At 33.0% G+C, this 13,158-nt stretch overlaps 1 protein-coding gene across 1 annotated transcript in view; it reads left to right on the forward strand.

The window, feature by feature from the left end:
- Positions 1-13,158, forward strand: part of LOC106462664 (regulator of nonsense transcripts 2-like) — a 126,482-nt gene that overhangs the window by 100,336 nt on the left and 12,988 nt on the right. The window contains exons 32-35 of the mRNA XM_013922608.2: positions 1,534-1,717; positions 6,997-7,083; positions 7,555-7,658; positions 12,693-12,863. Of these exons, the coding sequence (XP_013778062.1) occupies positions 1,534-1,717; positions 6,997-7,083; positions 7,555-7,658; positions 12,693-12,863 (546 nt within the window). The remainder of the gene's footprint in view (positions 1-1,533; positions 1,718-6,996; positions 7,084-7,554; positions 7,659-12,692; positions 12,864-13,158) is intronic.

Consider the following 13,158-nt stretch of genomic DNA (forward strand, 5'->3'; position numbering starts at 1 on the left):
CCTTTTCTGCTGTGGAGCCTTTATAATGTGACGTTCAATCCCACTATTCGTTGGTAAAAAAGAAGCCCAAGAGTTGGCGGTGGGTGATGATGACTAGCTGTATTCCCTCTAGTCTTACACCGCTAAATTAGGGATAGCTAGGGCAGATAGCCCTCGTGTAACTTTGCGCAAAATTTGTAACAAACAACTAGTGAATTCAGTATTGCTGAAGCAAAGTAATTAATTTTTAATTTCAATTGCTAAAAAAACTTGATATCCAATACAGGTAAAAATTAACTCTGAACATCTGTTATAAGATAATTTCTCACTAAAACGTTTAGGTAATCTAATAAGAATTTTTTATAATAATGATGGTCAAAAAAATTGTACTCTTTCACTATAAGTTTGTTCAACAGATATGTATCATTTGAAAATTTTTTTCTTTTCCCACTTTTAACTTTTAATAAGCAACTTTTTGGTTGTATCTTATAGAGTTTTGTCCAGTTTAAGTTTATTGAATAGCTTTACTCATTTTAGTAAAATAAGAATCTGTCGCAGAATATTGTAAGTAAATGCACATGAATGCAGACTGAGCATGGCCCAATACTTAGCATCCCAGACCGTGGATGTGAGGTTTCATGGTTCACATCCAGCTATTGGATTATATTTTAACTTTAGTGGAAAGAAAAGTAATTTGTAATATAATCATTAAATAGTTGGCCTGCTGTATAGTATTGAATAATCAATTAGGCACAATATCATAATATTACTCACACACCTAAATTATTTTAGGTTCCTATATAGTGAGTTAAAAAGGACTCAAAAACCCCATAGATATAAACTGTTCTCATCTCTTTGAGACCTCAGGTGCATTATAAGAGCAATGGTCAAATGAAACTATTCTGTCTGATAAGAGTAGCCCAAGGGTTGGTGGTGGGGTTGTTGAACTGCTTTCTTCTCTCTAGGCTGAGAGACAGCTAGCACAGACTGCCCTCTTGTAGCTCAGTGCACAATTTGAAAAACAAACCACACTGATATACATGTTTGGAAATACAAAGAAAAATATTTGAATGTATCCATTTGCATTAAAACAAAGGAAGTGTTCTGTTTGTACAACAAGCTTCTGAATTTAATAACTGTTCAACAATCTTACAGTATGTAACACTTAAAAAAGTATCTAAAACTGTAGAAAGGAGCAAATGAACTTGCTCACTGTTTTGAAAATAACCCTGCAGTCTTCATAATACAATATAAAAGGAAAACATAAAGTAAAACAAACATTTAATAATCAAAAATAGAATGATCTAAAACACTATGGACAATCATGAGAAATATGAATAAAGTAATATTAATTTCTTAGTTATTGGTTTTCAACAGAATATTTTTAAGAAGACCTGGGAGTGTCAGCTAATATATTTAGTTTGAATAAAGTTATTTTTCAGTAATATTCTAATTGATTAGAATTTTATATTTTAACTACTTTGTGTATTATTATTCTATTAAGGAATGAATCTAAGGTATGATTTCAGTAAATTCTTATCTTTATTTTGTCAGCGTTATTACTGGCACAAAAAGTCCTCTGACATATTTTCTGAAGAACACCCTTTTCCTGTGACTCTTGAGTTTTTGGTGAAAGATACAATTCAAGTATTACGACCCAAGTTTAAACTAGCTGATTCTCAGGAAGAGGCTGTACAGGCTGTTGAAGACCTCCTGAAAGAGCTGAAGCCAAAACTTGGTATTGTAACAGAACCATAATTTTATACAGATAACTTGTTGTTAACTTTTTTTCTGGTAGTGTATTTGATAAGAGTTACAAATACAGTTTATGTAGTGTAACAGCAAGGAGCAATGAACTGTACAGTCATCACTTTAAATCATCTGACTCTTACAAGATGAGTTTGCTGTAATATCATGCAGATAAAGGGAATTATGGTTTGCTCCTTCTGAAATGTATTTTGAGGTAGTTACATTTTAATCTTTAAAATAATACAATTTTTTTTTCTCACATCACAAACATAAACCTACAAATGTGAGTAAAGGATGATCCAAACACCTTACACACAATCTTAAGTTCACCACCATAAAATATCTAGTCTTGTTCTTTCACTTGCCCTTGTCCAGGGTATAAGTGATAAAGGGTAGAATTCTCTATAGATGACATATACAGGACCATACTGGGCTTCACATTATCTTCTCAACTGAAAATTTAAAAGCATTACTGTATTTATTCTTAAATGCATATATTAATATGTATTTGTTACAGTCAGTGAATAACAACTTAAACACCATACACATAATTTTGTTTTGGAGTACTTTGCATTAAATTGCACTTGTAAATAAGCTTCACAGTTTGCTGGTATTTTCGGGTATAATTCTGTTCACATGTAACAAGATTACAATTGTTTATTTTTAATGTTTAAGCTAACCAAAATGAAGTACTGGTTTTTCAGTTTTATTACTGATACTATATATACTTGTAGTTAAGTCAAAAGTCTCAAATTATAACACCTCACTGTAAGGTAAACTCTCTGGTCAAGAATGGATTATACCAGGGCTCGACAAATCCTGGGCATCATGGTGCCTAGTATTTTCGACAGTAATAATTATTCTTAGTTCATGTCTGTTTTTGTTATTTTGAAAATCCCGGCTCAGCATCCTCTTACCTTGGATCAGTGACTGACTTGTGTGCTCATCCATGTTACATAGTAAACATGTAATAGATGCAAGATATGCAATGACAGTTTGTAGTCTCATGGTGTGTACAGGTTTGTACATGCGTTTCTCGCTCATAACTTGTTTACTCTTCAAACTAGGGCTCGGTCTCTGGGACTAACCTCGTAACCTTGTTATATTTGTTATAGTTTTTTTACTATAACTTTTAGTAAATAAATGTATTTTCACAAAATTTGGTAGACGTTTAGTGAACATTACAAGCCTTTTGTATGCAAAAAATCAGATTTTTTAATGAAGTATTTTTACTAAAGATTTGTCCTTGAATATAGATAGTATTTCTGAGTGTTAAGTGATTTTTCATGTTAAGATTAAAAATACTTTTCTTCATCTCAAAAATCTCGCATTTTATTTGCATAATCTCTAAAACCTCTTAAATAAATTTCAAACTTTTAGTTTCAGTAAAACTATTATTTATTTTCTCTACTCTAACTTTATACAAGGTTGGTCAACTTGACTGACCTTGTAACCACCAAACAAAAAAGAAAGAAAAGAAATTACCCTTTTTTATTTTTAGAATGACTTCATATTGTAATATGAAACTACATTTTTTTTTATCCTAAGCAGCTTTAAGCCAATAACAGCATACATCTATTTATACTTAAATTTTATTGTTTTATTGCCCTTTGAACTGGTCTAATCACTAATTCTGCCATTATAAGTTATAAATCATTTGAGAGGATATGCAGCTCATGTTATGCTATTAATTGTACATTACCTATGAACTGCTTACATGGTACTTCATGAAAATTTATTATATTATTATTATGTATCTTACCTAGTCTAACTTTAACTAACTTAACAGTTTCCTGTTTTTACATTACTCTCAATGACACTTAAGCCTACTTTTTTTTATACTAATGGTAGTAGTTCATTAAATATTTTTTATTTAATTAATTAATGCATCAAAGTACATACAATAATATCATTCAAAAACCAGACAATGTCCCATAACTATCACAATTTTTCTGGCTTTCTAAGTATGTGACAAGAGCCATTACAAATTCATCCAAGCTACTCGATATGTTTCCCATGGGAATCAACTTTGTACTTAAAGAAAACTTGACAATTCTCTGTGCAGAAAACAACCTAATATAATATGTCATTAGATAGATCAAAATGTTGGCTTTCTATTGGTTATAAATAATGTAGCATAAAACGTAAGAGAGAGCTATTTACAAATCCTGAAAAAGAGGATGTGGCAAGAGAGGTAGGAAATTTTATTTGATAACTCTGTAACCAAACAAGATTGAAAGCTATGAAAATTTTGGTTTGATTGAACAATGACAATATTATAGTGAGTAATTTACATTAAATCTTGTACTTACTGGAGGGGTGGTGAATAAATTAGAGAAGAGGGAATGTCTAGAGAAAACATGTCACATTTCTTACAGTAGGGGAAATTCAGGATTGTTTTTTTCATTTCCATGTAAAAGGAAGAACTTAGAATGTATATACTATTAAACTATGGATTATTAACTTTGATTTTATGCTATACTCATTGGTATAACATGAACAAAAAGTAGCTTAATTAAGTTTTGAATGTCACACACTTAAAAACCTTGTGACATGCTCAGAAAAGGATACCCAAATAGGGAAAGTTAAAATATTAGTCTTTGTTTTGCAGTAATAATTTTTATTAGTGGATACCATAAAAGTGAAACATGCAGCAACAGCTGAGAGACAAGAAAATGCAAAGCATTTGCGACTGACGAATTTCTTTACTGTTCCACTAGAAAGAAAAGATAAACAATCTTTGTTGGAAAGTGAAGTCGAACAGTTTAATGTGAATGAAACATCAGCAGTTACAACTGAATTGGAACCAACAAAAGTGTTATCAGAAATTTCCCCTTCAACAAGCCAGCTTTGGACAGCAGAAAGTATGAAATTCAAGGAAGAATGGTACAACCAACCTACATGGCTAACATTTGATCAGACCATGTGTATAGCAAATTGTGAGGTATGTGCTTCCTTCCCCAGTATTGCAGATCAAAATTCTAAAACAGTGAAGGGTTTTGCAGGACCTTTCAAACTGGAGACATTTAAAAACATGATAAATCATACCAGCAACAGAAATGTGTAATGCACTATGGGCTCCAAAAGCATGTATGTGTGAAAAGCATGGATGAAAAAGTGTTTGACCATTTGAAAGCACTTTTTATTTTGGCTTACTGTATTGCAAAGAACAACAAGCCATTTTCTGATTTTGAAGGATTACTAGAGTTTACTTGTAAAGTGGGAGTTGAACTAAGAGATAAGTATAACAATGACAAAAGATGCAAGGAATTTGTCTCACACATTGCAGAAGTAATGAGAAATGAACTGATTTGCAAACTACAGGATGCTGAATGTGTTAGTTTGATGCTAGATAGATCTAGTGACAAAGCAGGTGTTGAAGAGTTGATTTTATACATAAAGAACAGTGGAGTGAGAGAAGTATTTCAGTCAATCCTACCTCTTGACAGTGCAACTGCAGATAGCTACTTAGACACCATTGAAAAAGAATTGGAAAAACATGGACTCTTGGACTGGCTATTGTCCATTCAGCTGATTGATATTGGTACTGATGGAGTAGCCACCATGATTGGAGCAGAGAATTGACTAGTACATAAAATTAGGCAAAACCTGAGCCATGTAATTGTTGTTCATTGTATTGCACACAAATTAAATTTAAGCATGTTAAGTTCAGTAAAAAAAATTGTTCCAAGGTAATCCAAGAGAAAATGAAGCATGTGAACAAATTTTAAATCAGGAGGTTTCTCAGCAAACTCTTAGCAAATGCAGAAGTACTATCTTTTTCTGTCGCGATGCTTTCCAGATGTACTGGGACACATTTCCAACTTTTCACAAGTGCAGAGAGACCACCAACTTTGCTGGTCACCCATCTTACATTGTGTAAATATTGAAATTTCTGTATTTTGATTTGAAGACTTTCAGATACTTGCTTCAGTTGTCACATTTTCTTTGGAGAACACTCAAAAAGTTTGTAGAGCTTCTTTAGAACTGTGTCAAGATCATCAATATACTTTCCAAATAATCCGTTCCTTTTGTTTCAAAGGGAAGAAGTTTTTCTCAGCACAGTTGAATTTCATGTGAAGAACACAATGACATCACTTGAATCACTTAAACCAAGACAACATGAAGATAGATTCATCATCAAGACATTTCTGAAAGGGATGTATCAAGATGTACAACTATGTGGGCTGGGTAGTACTGCAAGGTTTCCTATCCAATCTGAGAAAGAAAACTTGATCCAACAAGCTATCAAGTACTTGGAAGAGTAATTTTTGAATCAGCAAAAAATTGAGAGGTCCATCACAGTTTTTGATACTTTTGCCTGGCCAACAGGAAGCACTCTGAAAGATTATGATTCAGTGAGATAACAACATTGGCTAAGCATTTCCATAAACAACTTTCACCACCAAACATGTACGATAAATGTATACAAGCTCTCCTGAATGAGTGGTATGTATTCAAAGTCCTCAGTAAGGGAAAAAAAAACTGAGTGATCTTCTGGATTTAGCACTGGCTAATAATAAAAGGTTTCCAATTTTAGGAAAATTGTTGTCAATAGTGTCTGTGCTGCTTGTTTTGACTGTGTGTTGTGAAAGAGGGTTCATCTTAATGAATCTTCTGAAAAATAAATTCAGGTCATCTGTGCAAGAAGAAAGTTTAAGTGACTTATTGAGGTTTAACATGAATGGCCCATCAGTGAAGGAATTTGATCCTGCTGAGACTGTGGTACTTTAGCTCCAAATCTACAAAGCATGTGCATGGCCAGAAGATGCCAAATGAGAAATAGTGGAAGTGCCAAGCTCATTTGTCGTTTCACATCAGAATATGTTATTTTGTATGACATAAGTGTGGATGAAGTTCTTGTATATGCTTGTTTGTACATAAAATATAATTTATATCATTCAATGGTGGAACGTGAACTTTTTTTGGTAGTCGTTAAAACAAAACCCTGAAAGCTGAAAAATTCAGCTGGCTCCTAGATGGAAAGCGAATCTTGCTAAGGAAATTGTTGATGTACATGTTAATGGCTAAAGTGAATGAAGAATTATTTCAGAGTAACGTAAAGTACCAGAAAATATAGTTACATGTTATGTTTTGGGGTCCTGAGATCCTTATATTGATTTTATCAACCACAGTACATTTTGATGTATATGTTAATAGTTAAAGTGAATGAAGAATTATTTCAGAGTAACGTAAAGTACCAGAAAATATAGTTACATGTTATGTTTTGGGGTCCTGAGATTCTTATATTGATTTTATCAACCGCAGTCGAAATTCTTCCATCTCTGAGAAATTCTTCCGAAGAGGTTGACCAAACTGAGGAGAGTGGACTAGGACCTATTGAAGAAGAGGAAGGTGTGTTTGTACTCTTGATAGAAATTCATAAGGATATTAAAAACACAAAGTATTCTTGTCATACTATTAATGGAATACATTTGTTAAATATAGGTCTGAGGATTTTTTTTATCTTAGCTATAATCAGGTTTACACAAAGAATCAAATGATAATTATTAGAACATAGTTAACAGGGTTCAGTTGCTAAAGATGTTAAACTGCAGTTTTATGTTAATTGATTTAGAGAATTAAGGTAACAATTGAACTTAGATGGTCAAGGTCAGTATTAAAGATGTTAAACTGAAGTTTATTATGACATAATATACAATATTAAGGTAATGATTGAACTTATGTGATAGATGTCAGCAATGAATAAGCTCTTCTGAATACTGTTTCTTAATGTAGAAAATAAAGGTAGTAATTATTTGAGCTTAAATAACATTGATTAGATTTTAAAGATACTCTCTTTAACACTGGAATTTCTTAATGTAGAGGATCAAGATGATGATTGTCAAAGTTTAGATGGCAGTGATCAAGAGCAAGACATGGATGGAGATACTGATCTATACAGTGGTAGTCAGAGCCAGCCTAATGAGGTGAGAATGTAACCTGTACTTTAGTGATAGTTATCAGTGGCTTGAAGTGGTATTCCCATTTAATGAAATTCAACTGAAGTAGGACTGGAACTACTACATGGGGAGTACAGAAAAGCTCATCTCCAGTCCATCTGACTTTCAAATTCTTTGCTAATCAACTTTACATGACTGATGGGCACATTTATAACCAATAGAAAGAGCAGATCCTCCTCTTCATAAATCTTACAAGTCTCTGTTCAATTTTGGCACCATAATCCATAGTCTGAAGAAATTGATTTATTTGGAATGATCATATTTTTCTGCTGTGAACAATAACAGAATGTTTTAACCTATTTATACCTTACTTAGAAAGCCAGATAAATTATATTTCGAACTCAACAAGGTTTAAGGAAGAATGTTTTGGATTTTTAGAGTATGCAGTGAATGCTACAGATTCTTGTTTTTTATTTATGTATTTATTCTTATATATCGTTTAACAAAAGTAATTAAAATGTAAAAGTTATAAACTTTTCAGCAAAGTAAAATGTTTGAAATTTCACTATCTCAAGCATGATGTGAAACATGACACATTATGTGTTGTTTATGTTAGCTCTATAGGAAACAGCTAATGGACTTCTACTGTAAATTATTGATTTTGATGCAAAGATTATTGCTCCAATGGATATAAATTTCAGCAATAAAAACCTTAAAATTTAAAGAAAACATGTGTTAAAAGGTTAACAATTGAAACTTTTTGATAAATACTGCAGTGAATAAAGAGTAAAAAATGGTATTATTCATCTTATTTCATATTTTGGAACTTTTCATTTCATTGTACATTGTTGATTTAGCCTCAGTTAATGTTAGGGTAGAGAAAATAAGAGATAAAATATATAAAGTTTTACCAAAAACCAGTTTACAAGGTTAAGAGATAAGATAGAATTTTCACTTATAGTAGAGAAAAAACAAGTACAGTGAAAATCATGAAAATGATAATACATATTCCTATGTACAGGATAAGGTAAGATAAAGATACATGAAAAGGATAAAATGGAGATTCCTACATACAGTTAAAAAAAACAAAGTAGAATAAAGATTATCCCTATTCTATCCCTTTCATGTACCCTTACCTAACCTTGTACTAGCATAAGAATTTCTGTTTTATCCCTTTCATTCTTACCTAAGTACAGAATGAACAAAGTAGAATAAAGATCATAACAGGAATTATTACGTGTGATACAGAAGGAAACAGGCAAGATAAAGATGCATGTAAGGATTTCTACGTACTGTACAGAAGAAATAAGGATAAAACAGGGATATGTACATACAGCATTCTTACCTAGTCTTCTTCATGCCATATGGCACTTAGGGCCGCTTTCTCTGCAATTCACTGATCTGCCTCTGTTATTCTTCTCTAGATGGGTTTTGGTCTTCTTCTTCTTCTTTGTTCCTCTTGTTCATTTTAGACAGTTTTTGGAGATATTATTGGCCTATTTATGCACCATATGCCCTAAACATAACAATCTCCACTTTTTGAGAATAGTCCCTATGCTTCCCAGCTTGGTTATTTTATGAAGTTATTCATTATTGATCTTGTTAGGACAGAGTATATGTAAGATTTTTCTACAAACATGTTTTGTGAAAGCTTGATAGTTTTCATCACATAGTAGTCCTACAGCATTCTGAAGCTTACAGTAAGATAAAAAGGACACAACTGTGATAGAACTTCAGTTTGGCTTAACAGCAACAAGGAATACACAACTTCTCTGGCATCCTGGAAACTTACAGCCCCAATTGATCAGGATGACTGGTGTTAGTGAAAGTTATTTGGAAGCTGGCATCCTAGATTCAAGACCTAAGATCATTGTATATGGAATGTTAGAACCACATAAAAAGTGAGCAAGTGGTACTGGCAGTAAGCCTATAGCAGCTGGAGAAACAATCTCATTATGTGGATAGGACAACAAACAGCATCAGGAAGGAGTGATCATAACAATGAAGATGTCTGCCTAAGACCCTCTTGAAATGGAAACCAATCAGTGCTAGAGTAACGATAACAAGTGACCATCCCCTTGCATAAATTGTCTTGTTGTCATTAGTCAAGCTCAAGACAACTGGGTTACCAAATAACACCACAGGAAGATATATAAGCAAATTCAAAGATCCCAGAAACGTCTTCAGAATGGAATTCAAAAATAGGTTCCAAGAAATCAGTGAAGAAGGAAATCAAATGCTCCAGATAAATTGAGCAATCTTAGGTCACTCAATCAAGAATCATACGGAATAGCTTAGTACAGTCATATAGAAATTAATAACTGAAAGGAGAACCAGAAGAAGAAACTAACTGAAGCAAAATCACATCATCTCAAAGAAATACTTAACACCCAGTACACAGAAATGAGTAAGAAAATAAAAGTGATTGGTAAGAAAAGACAAGATGTGGACAACCTAGCCAAAGAAGTAGAAACAGTTCCTAAAAATCAGGGTTATGATACAGTTCTATAAGAACTTCAACTGCTTTGTTAGCAAATCAGGTGTCTGAAAGGTGCATAATGTCAGCATTCCTTTTGGATCTGGTTTCCAACTGGCCCATGATGACAAATGAAGATCAAGAGAGAGGTATATGATAACTTTGTTCTCCAACTTAGAAGACTGTGCATGTACCTTTCTACTCTCCAACATCAAGGGCTTCATTCAACAAAATACAACTTGCTTGCATATGGAAAACAACTTGTACTATAAAATCATCAACAAAATGATAAAAATCGTGGCAAACCTTTCAAGTCAAAGATGAGTTACCACCAAGAAGCACAGACTCCTTCACATACTTAAAAGTAGTGTTGTCAGTCATGGAGGAGAAACTGGAGAGGATATAGAATCTAGACTTGGCAAAACCTTGGCCACTTTTTTAAATGGAGACCTGTCTGGGTTTTTTTGTCTGTTTTTAGTCAAACACAAAGCTACACAATGAGCTATCTGTGCTGTACCTACAATAAGTATCAAAACCCAGTTTTTAACATTGTAGCCCAACAGACGTGCCACTGGGGAACAACCTGTCTGGAAGTCCACAACTTTCAACATGGTCTGTCACTGTTTGTTTTTGACTAGGTGATAATGTTGATGGTATCATGCCCAATCTTCAATGTGGAGAATCAAGAATTTTATTTTTGTCTGACTTCTCCTTTTTGATTTGTCTGGCATGAGAAACTCTGCCTAGAGTATACAGCTCCCAGGTTCCTCAAGGCACACAAGCCATCCCACCACCTCAAGTTACAGGACTCAATTTTAAGGAAATTTCAGGTTGTCCCAAAAAAACACAGACCCTAAAAAAAAGATCCAATTACAACAATATTGATGTACAGAGACCCAATTACAAGAATTTTGATGTTTTTGTATCTTATTTATTTCTAAAAAGTACAATTAATGTTTAGTTGGCAATTTTGCATCTATGTTCAACTAATTTTTGATGCCTTATTTCCTGGGAAGTTTCATTACATTGGGAAAAATAAGCCCAAACCATGCTAATGTTATATATTATCATAAGGAAACAAACAGTCAATGACCTTTAAAACTTTTAAACAGAACAGCGATCTTGGTCAATCACGTTCAATGTTTTCATTCTAATCAGCTTGGCTTGCTTGCCAGATACAGTACAGCCTGTAGTAAGACTAGACTTGCATTGGAACTCTTACACATACTACTATACTGTAATATGTGCACAATGCCTGAGTGCTGCACATTTGCACACACACACACTACTAATATGTATTGTCATTCATACTTGTAGTTTGTAATGACCTGAAGGGAAGCAAAACTAGCCGTATTTTATTTCTTGTTATTCTGTTTCATAGTGATTATAACTTTCGTCAAAATATTGTTTGCAGTTATCATTATTATGTTCTGTTTAAATCATGGACTTTCCTACTTTTATCTTGGTAGCTAAGTCTTCTGTGTTTACTAGACTTGATTGGTCGTATCTGGCTAACGTTAGCCTTAGGCCTATATGTGCATAATCAAAATGGGGACAGTGTTTCAGTTGTCACAGTTAACAAGGAACATTCTGTTTGATTTTGTAAATTTGATTGTTTTAGCTCTTACCAAAGGTTTACTGGTATGAAGTTGAAACATGCAATGTTAGTTTTATTGCCATAAACATCTATGCTAGAAAATATTCTCAATAAATATTTGTGTTATCAGCATTCGTTTTCAATGCAAATTCCCTCCTGCCCTTATATGTGCATACAAACATTGTGCAATACAATGTGTGTTAACAGTTTACTGATTAAGTATTTTTATTTTTTGGTTGAATGTTGATATAAGTATTGAACGTTATTTACCATTGAAACTTGTGTACTTGAAATTTATCGCACCAGTGATCGAAATGTTGTGCCTTTATTAAAAATAAATCTTTCTTACTGTAAAAGTTGTAACTCCTAAAAATATATATATATATATACAAAATTGTGGTACTGTAAGTAACTGAGCTGTATACAGTATACTGTATTACCACACACAGCCATTCATGCTCAGTTCAACTCCATAAAGAACTTGTATGCAGCTTGTTCATAATAGCATTATTAGCCAATCACAGAAGCAAACTTTCCCTGCCATTTTCAGCCCCTTTTGATGAATTGTACCAACATTTCTCTTGTAAAAGTACAATCTTTTTTTAAACAAAAAATGGACCAAAAGATATTTTTGTGGGGATTCAAATTTTCAAGTTTATAGTTAAGGAATTTACTGATAATTTTGGTTAAGGATTGGAATCAACATTACATGTGTGTGCATGGATAAGTGTACAGTAGACTGCGATACTGGTTTGTATAAGGGTCTGTTTCAGAGCACTAGTCATCCGTCGAACAACATAGAGGTGTAAGTTGGTTGTCCAAGGAAGTTTTTAGTCATCCTGGACAACCATTATAATTGAACCTTGAGGTACAGAATTTGTAGGAATGGACATACAATATAGATAGTTGTTTTATGTTATGTTCTCATGGATATATAATTTAAACTACTTTTAGAACTGATGGCCTAAGAAGTAATTTCCTTTTTCAGGAGGGTGGACCTATTGAGGTGGATGTTACGTCAACAAGTGAGGATGAAGGTGAGGAAAGCATTAAGGAAAGTGATGATGCTTTAGTAACAGATATCCCACGTGTTGTTCCTTGTCCTGAAGATGATGATTTTATGACTGCCTTTGACAGAATATTATCTGAAAGTATGCTGGTAAGTGAATGGTTACTGTATAATTATTGGATATAACAGTGAATAGCAGAAAATGTGTTTAAAGTAAATATTTTGCCTTGTATTGATAGTTTTAAACTGTTTTGGTCCAGTATATTAATAGACTATTGTCAATATGAATGCTGTGTTTATTTATGATAAATAATAAACTGAGCTTGAACAAAAGTAGAGTTAGCGGGAATCTGATTGAGGTGTTTAAGATTGTAAAGAGAATTGATAGTGTTGATGTATCATCTTTTTTTTATATTTAACAATGAGAATAGTAGGACTAGGGGAC

The sequence above is a fragment of the Limulus polyphemus genome, unplaced genomic scaffold, assembly GCF_000517525.1.
Source record: "Limulus polyphemus unplaced genomic scaffold, Limulus_polyphemus-2.1.2 Scaffold1219, whole genome shotgun sequence".
In the NCBI taxonomy this organism is placed as follows: domain Eukaryota; kingdom Metazoa; phylum Arthropoda; class Merostomata; order Xiphosura; family Limulidae; genus Limulus; species Limulus polyphemus.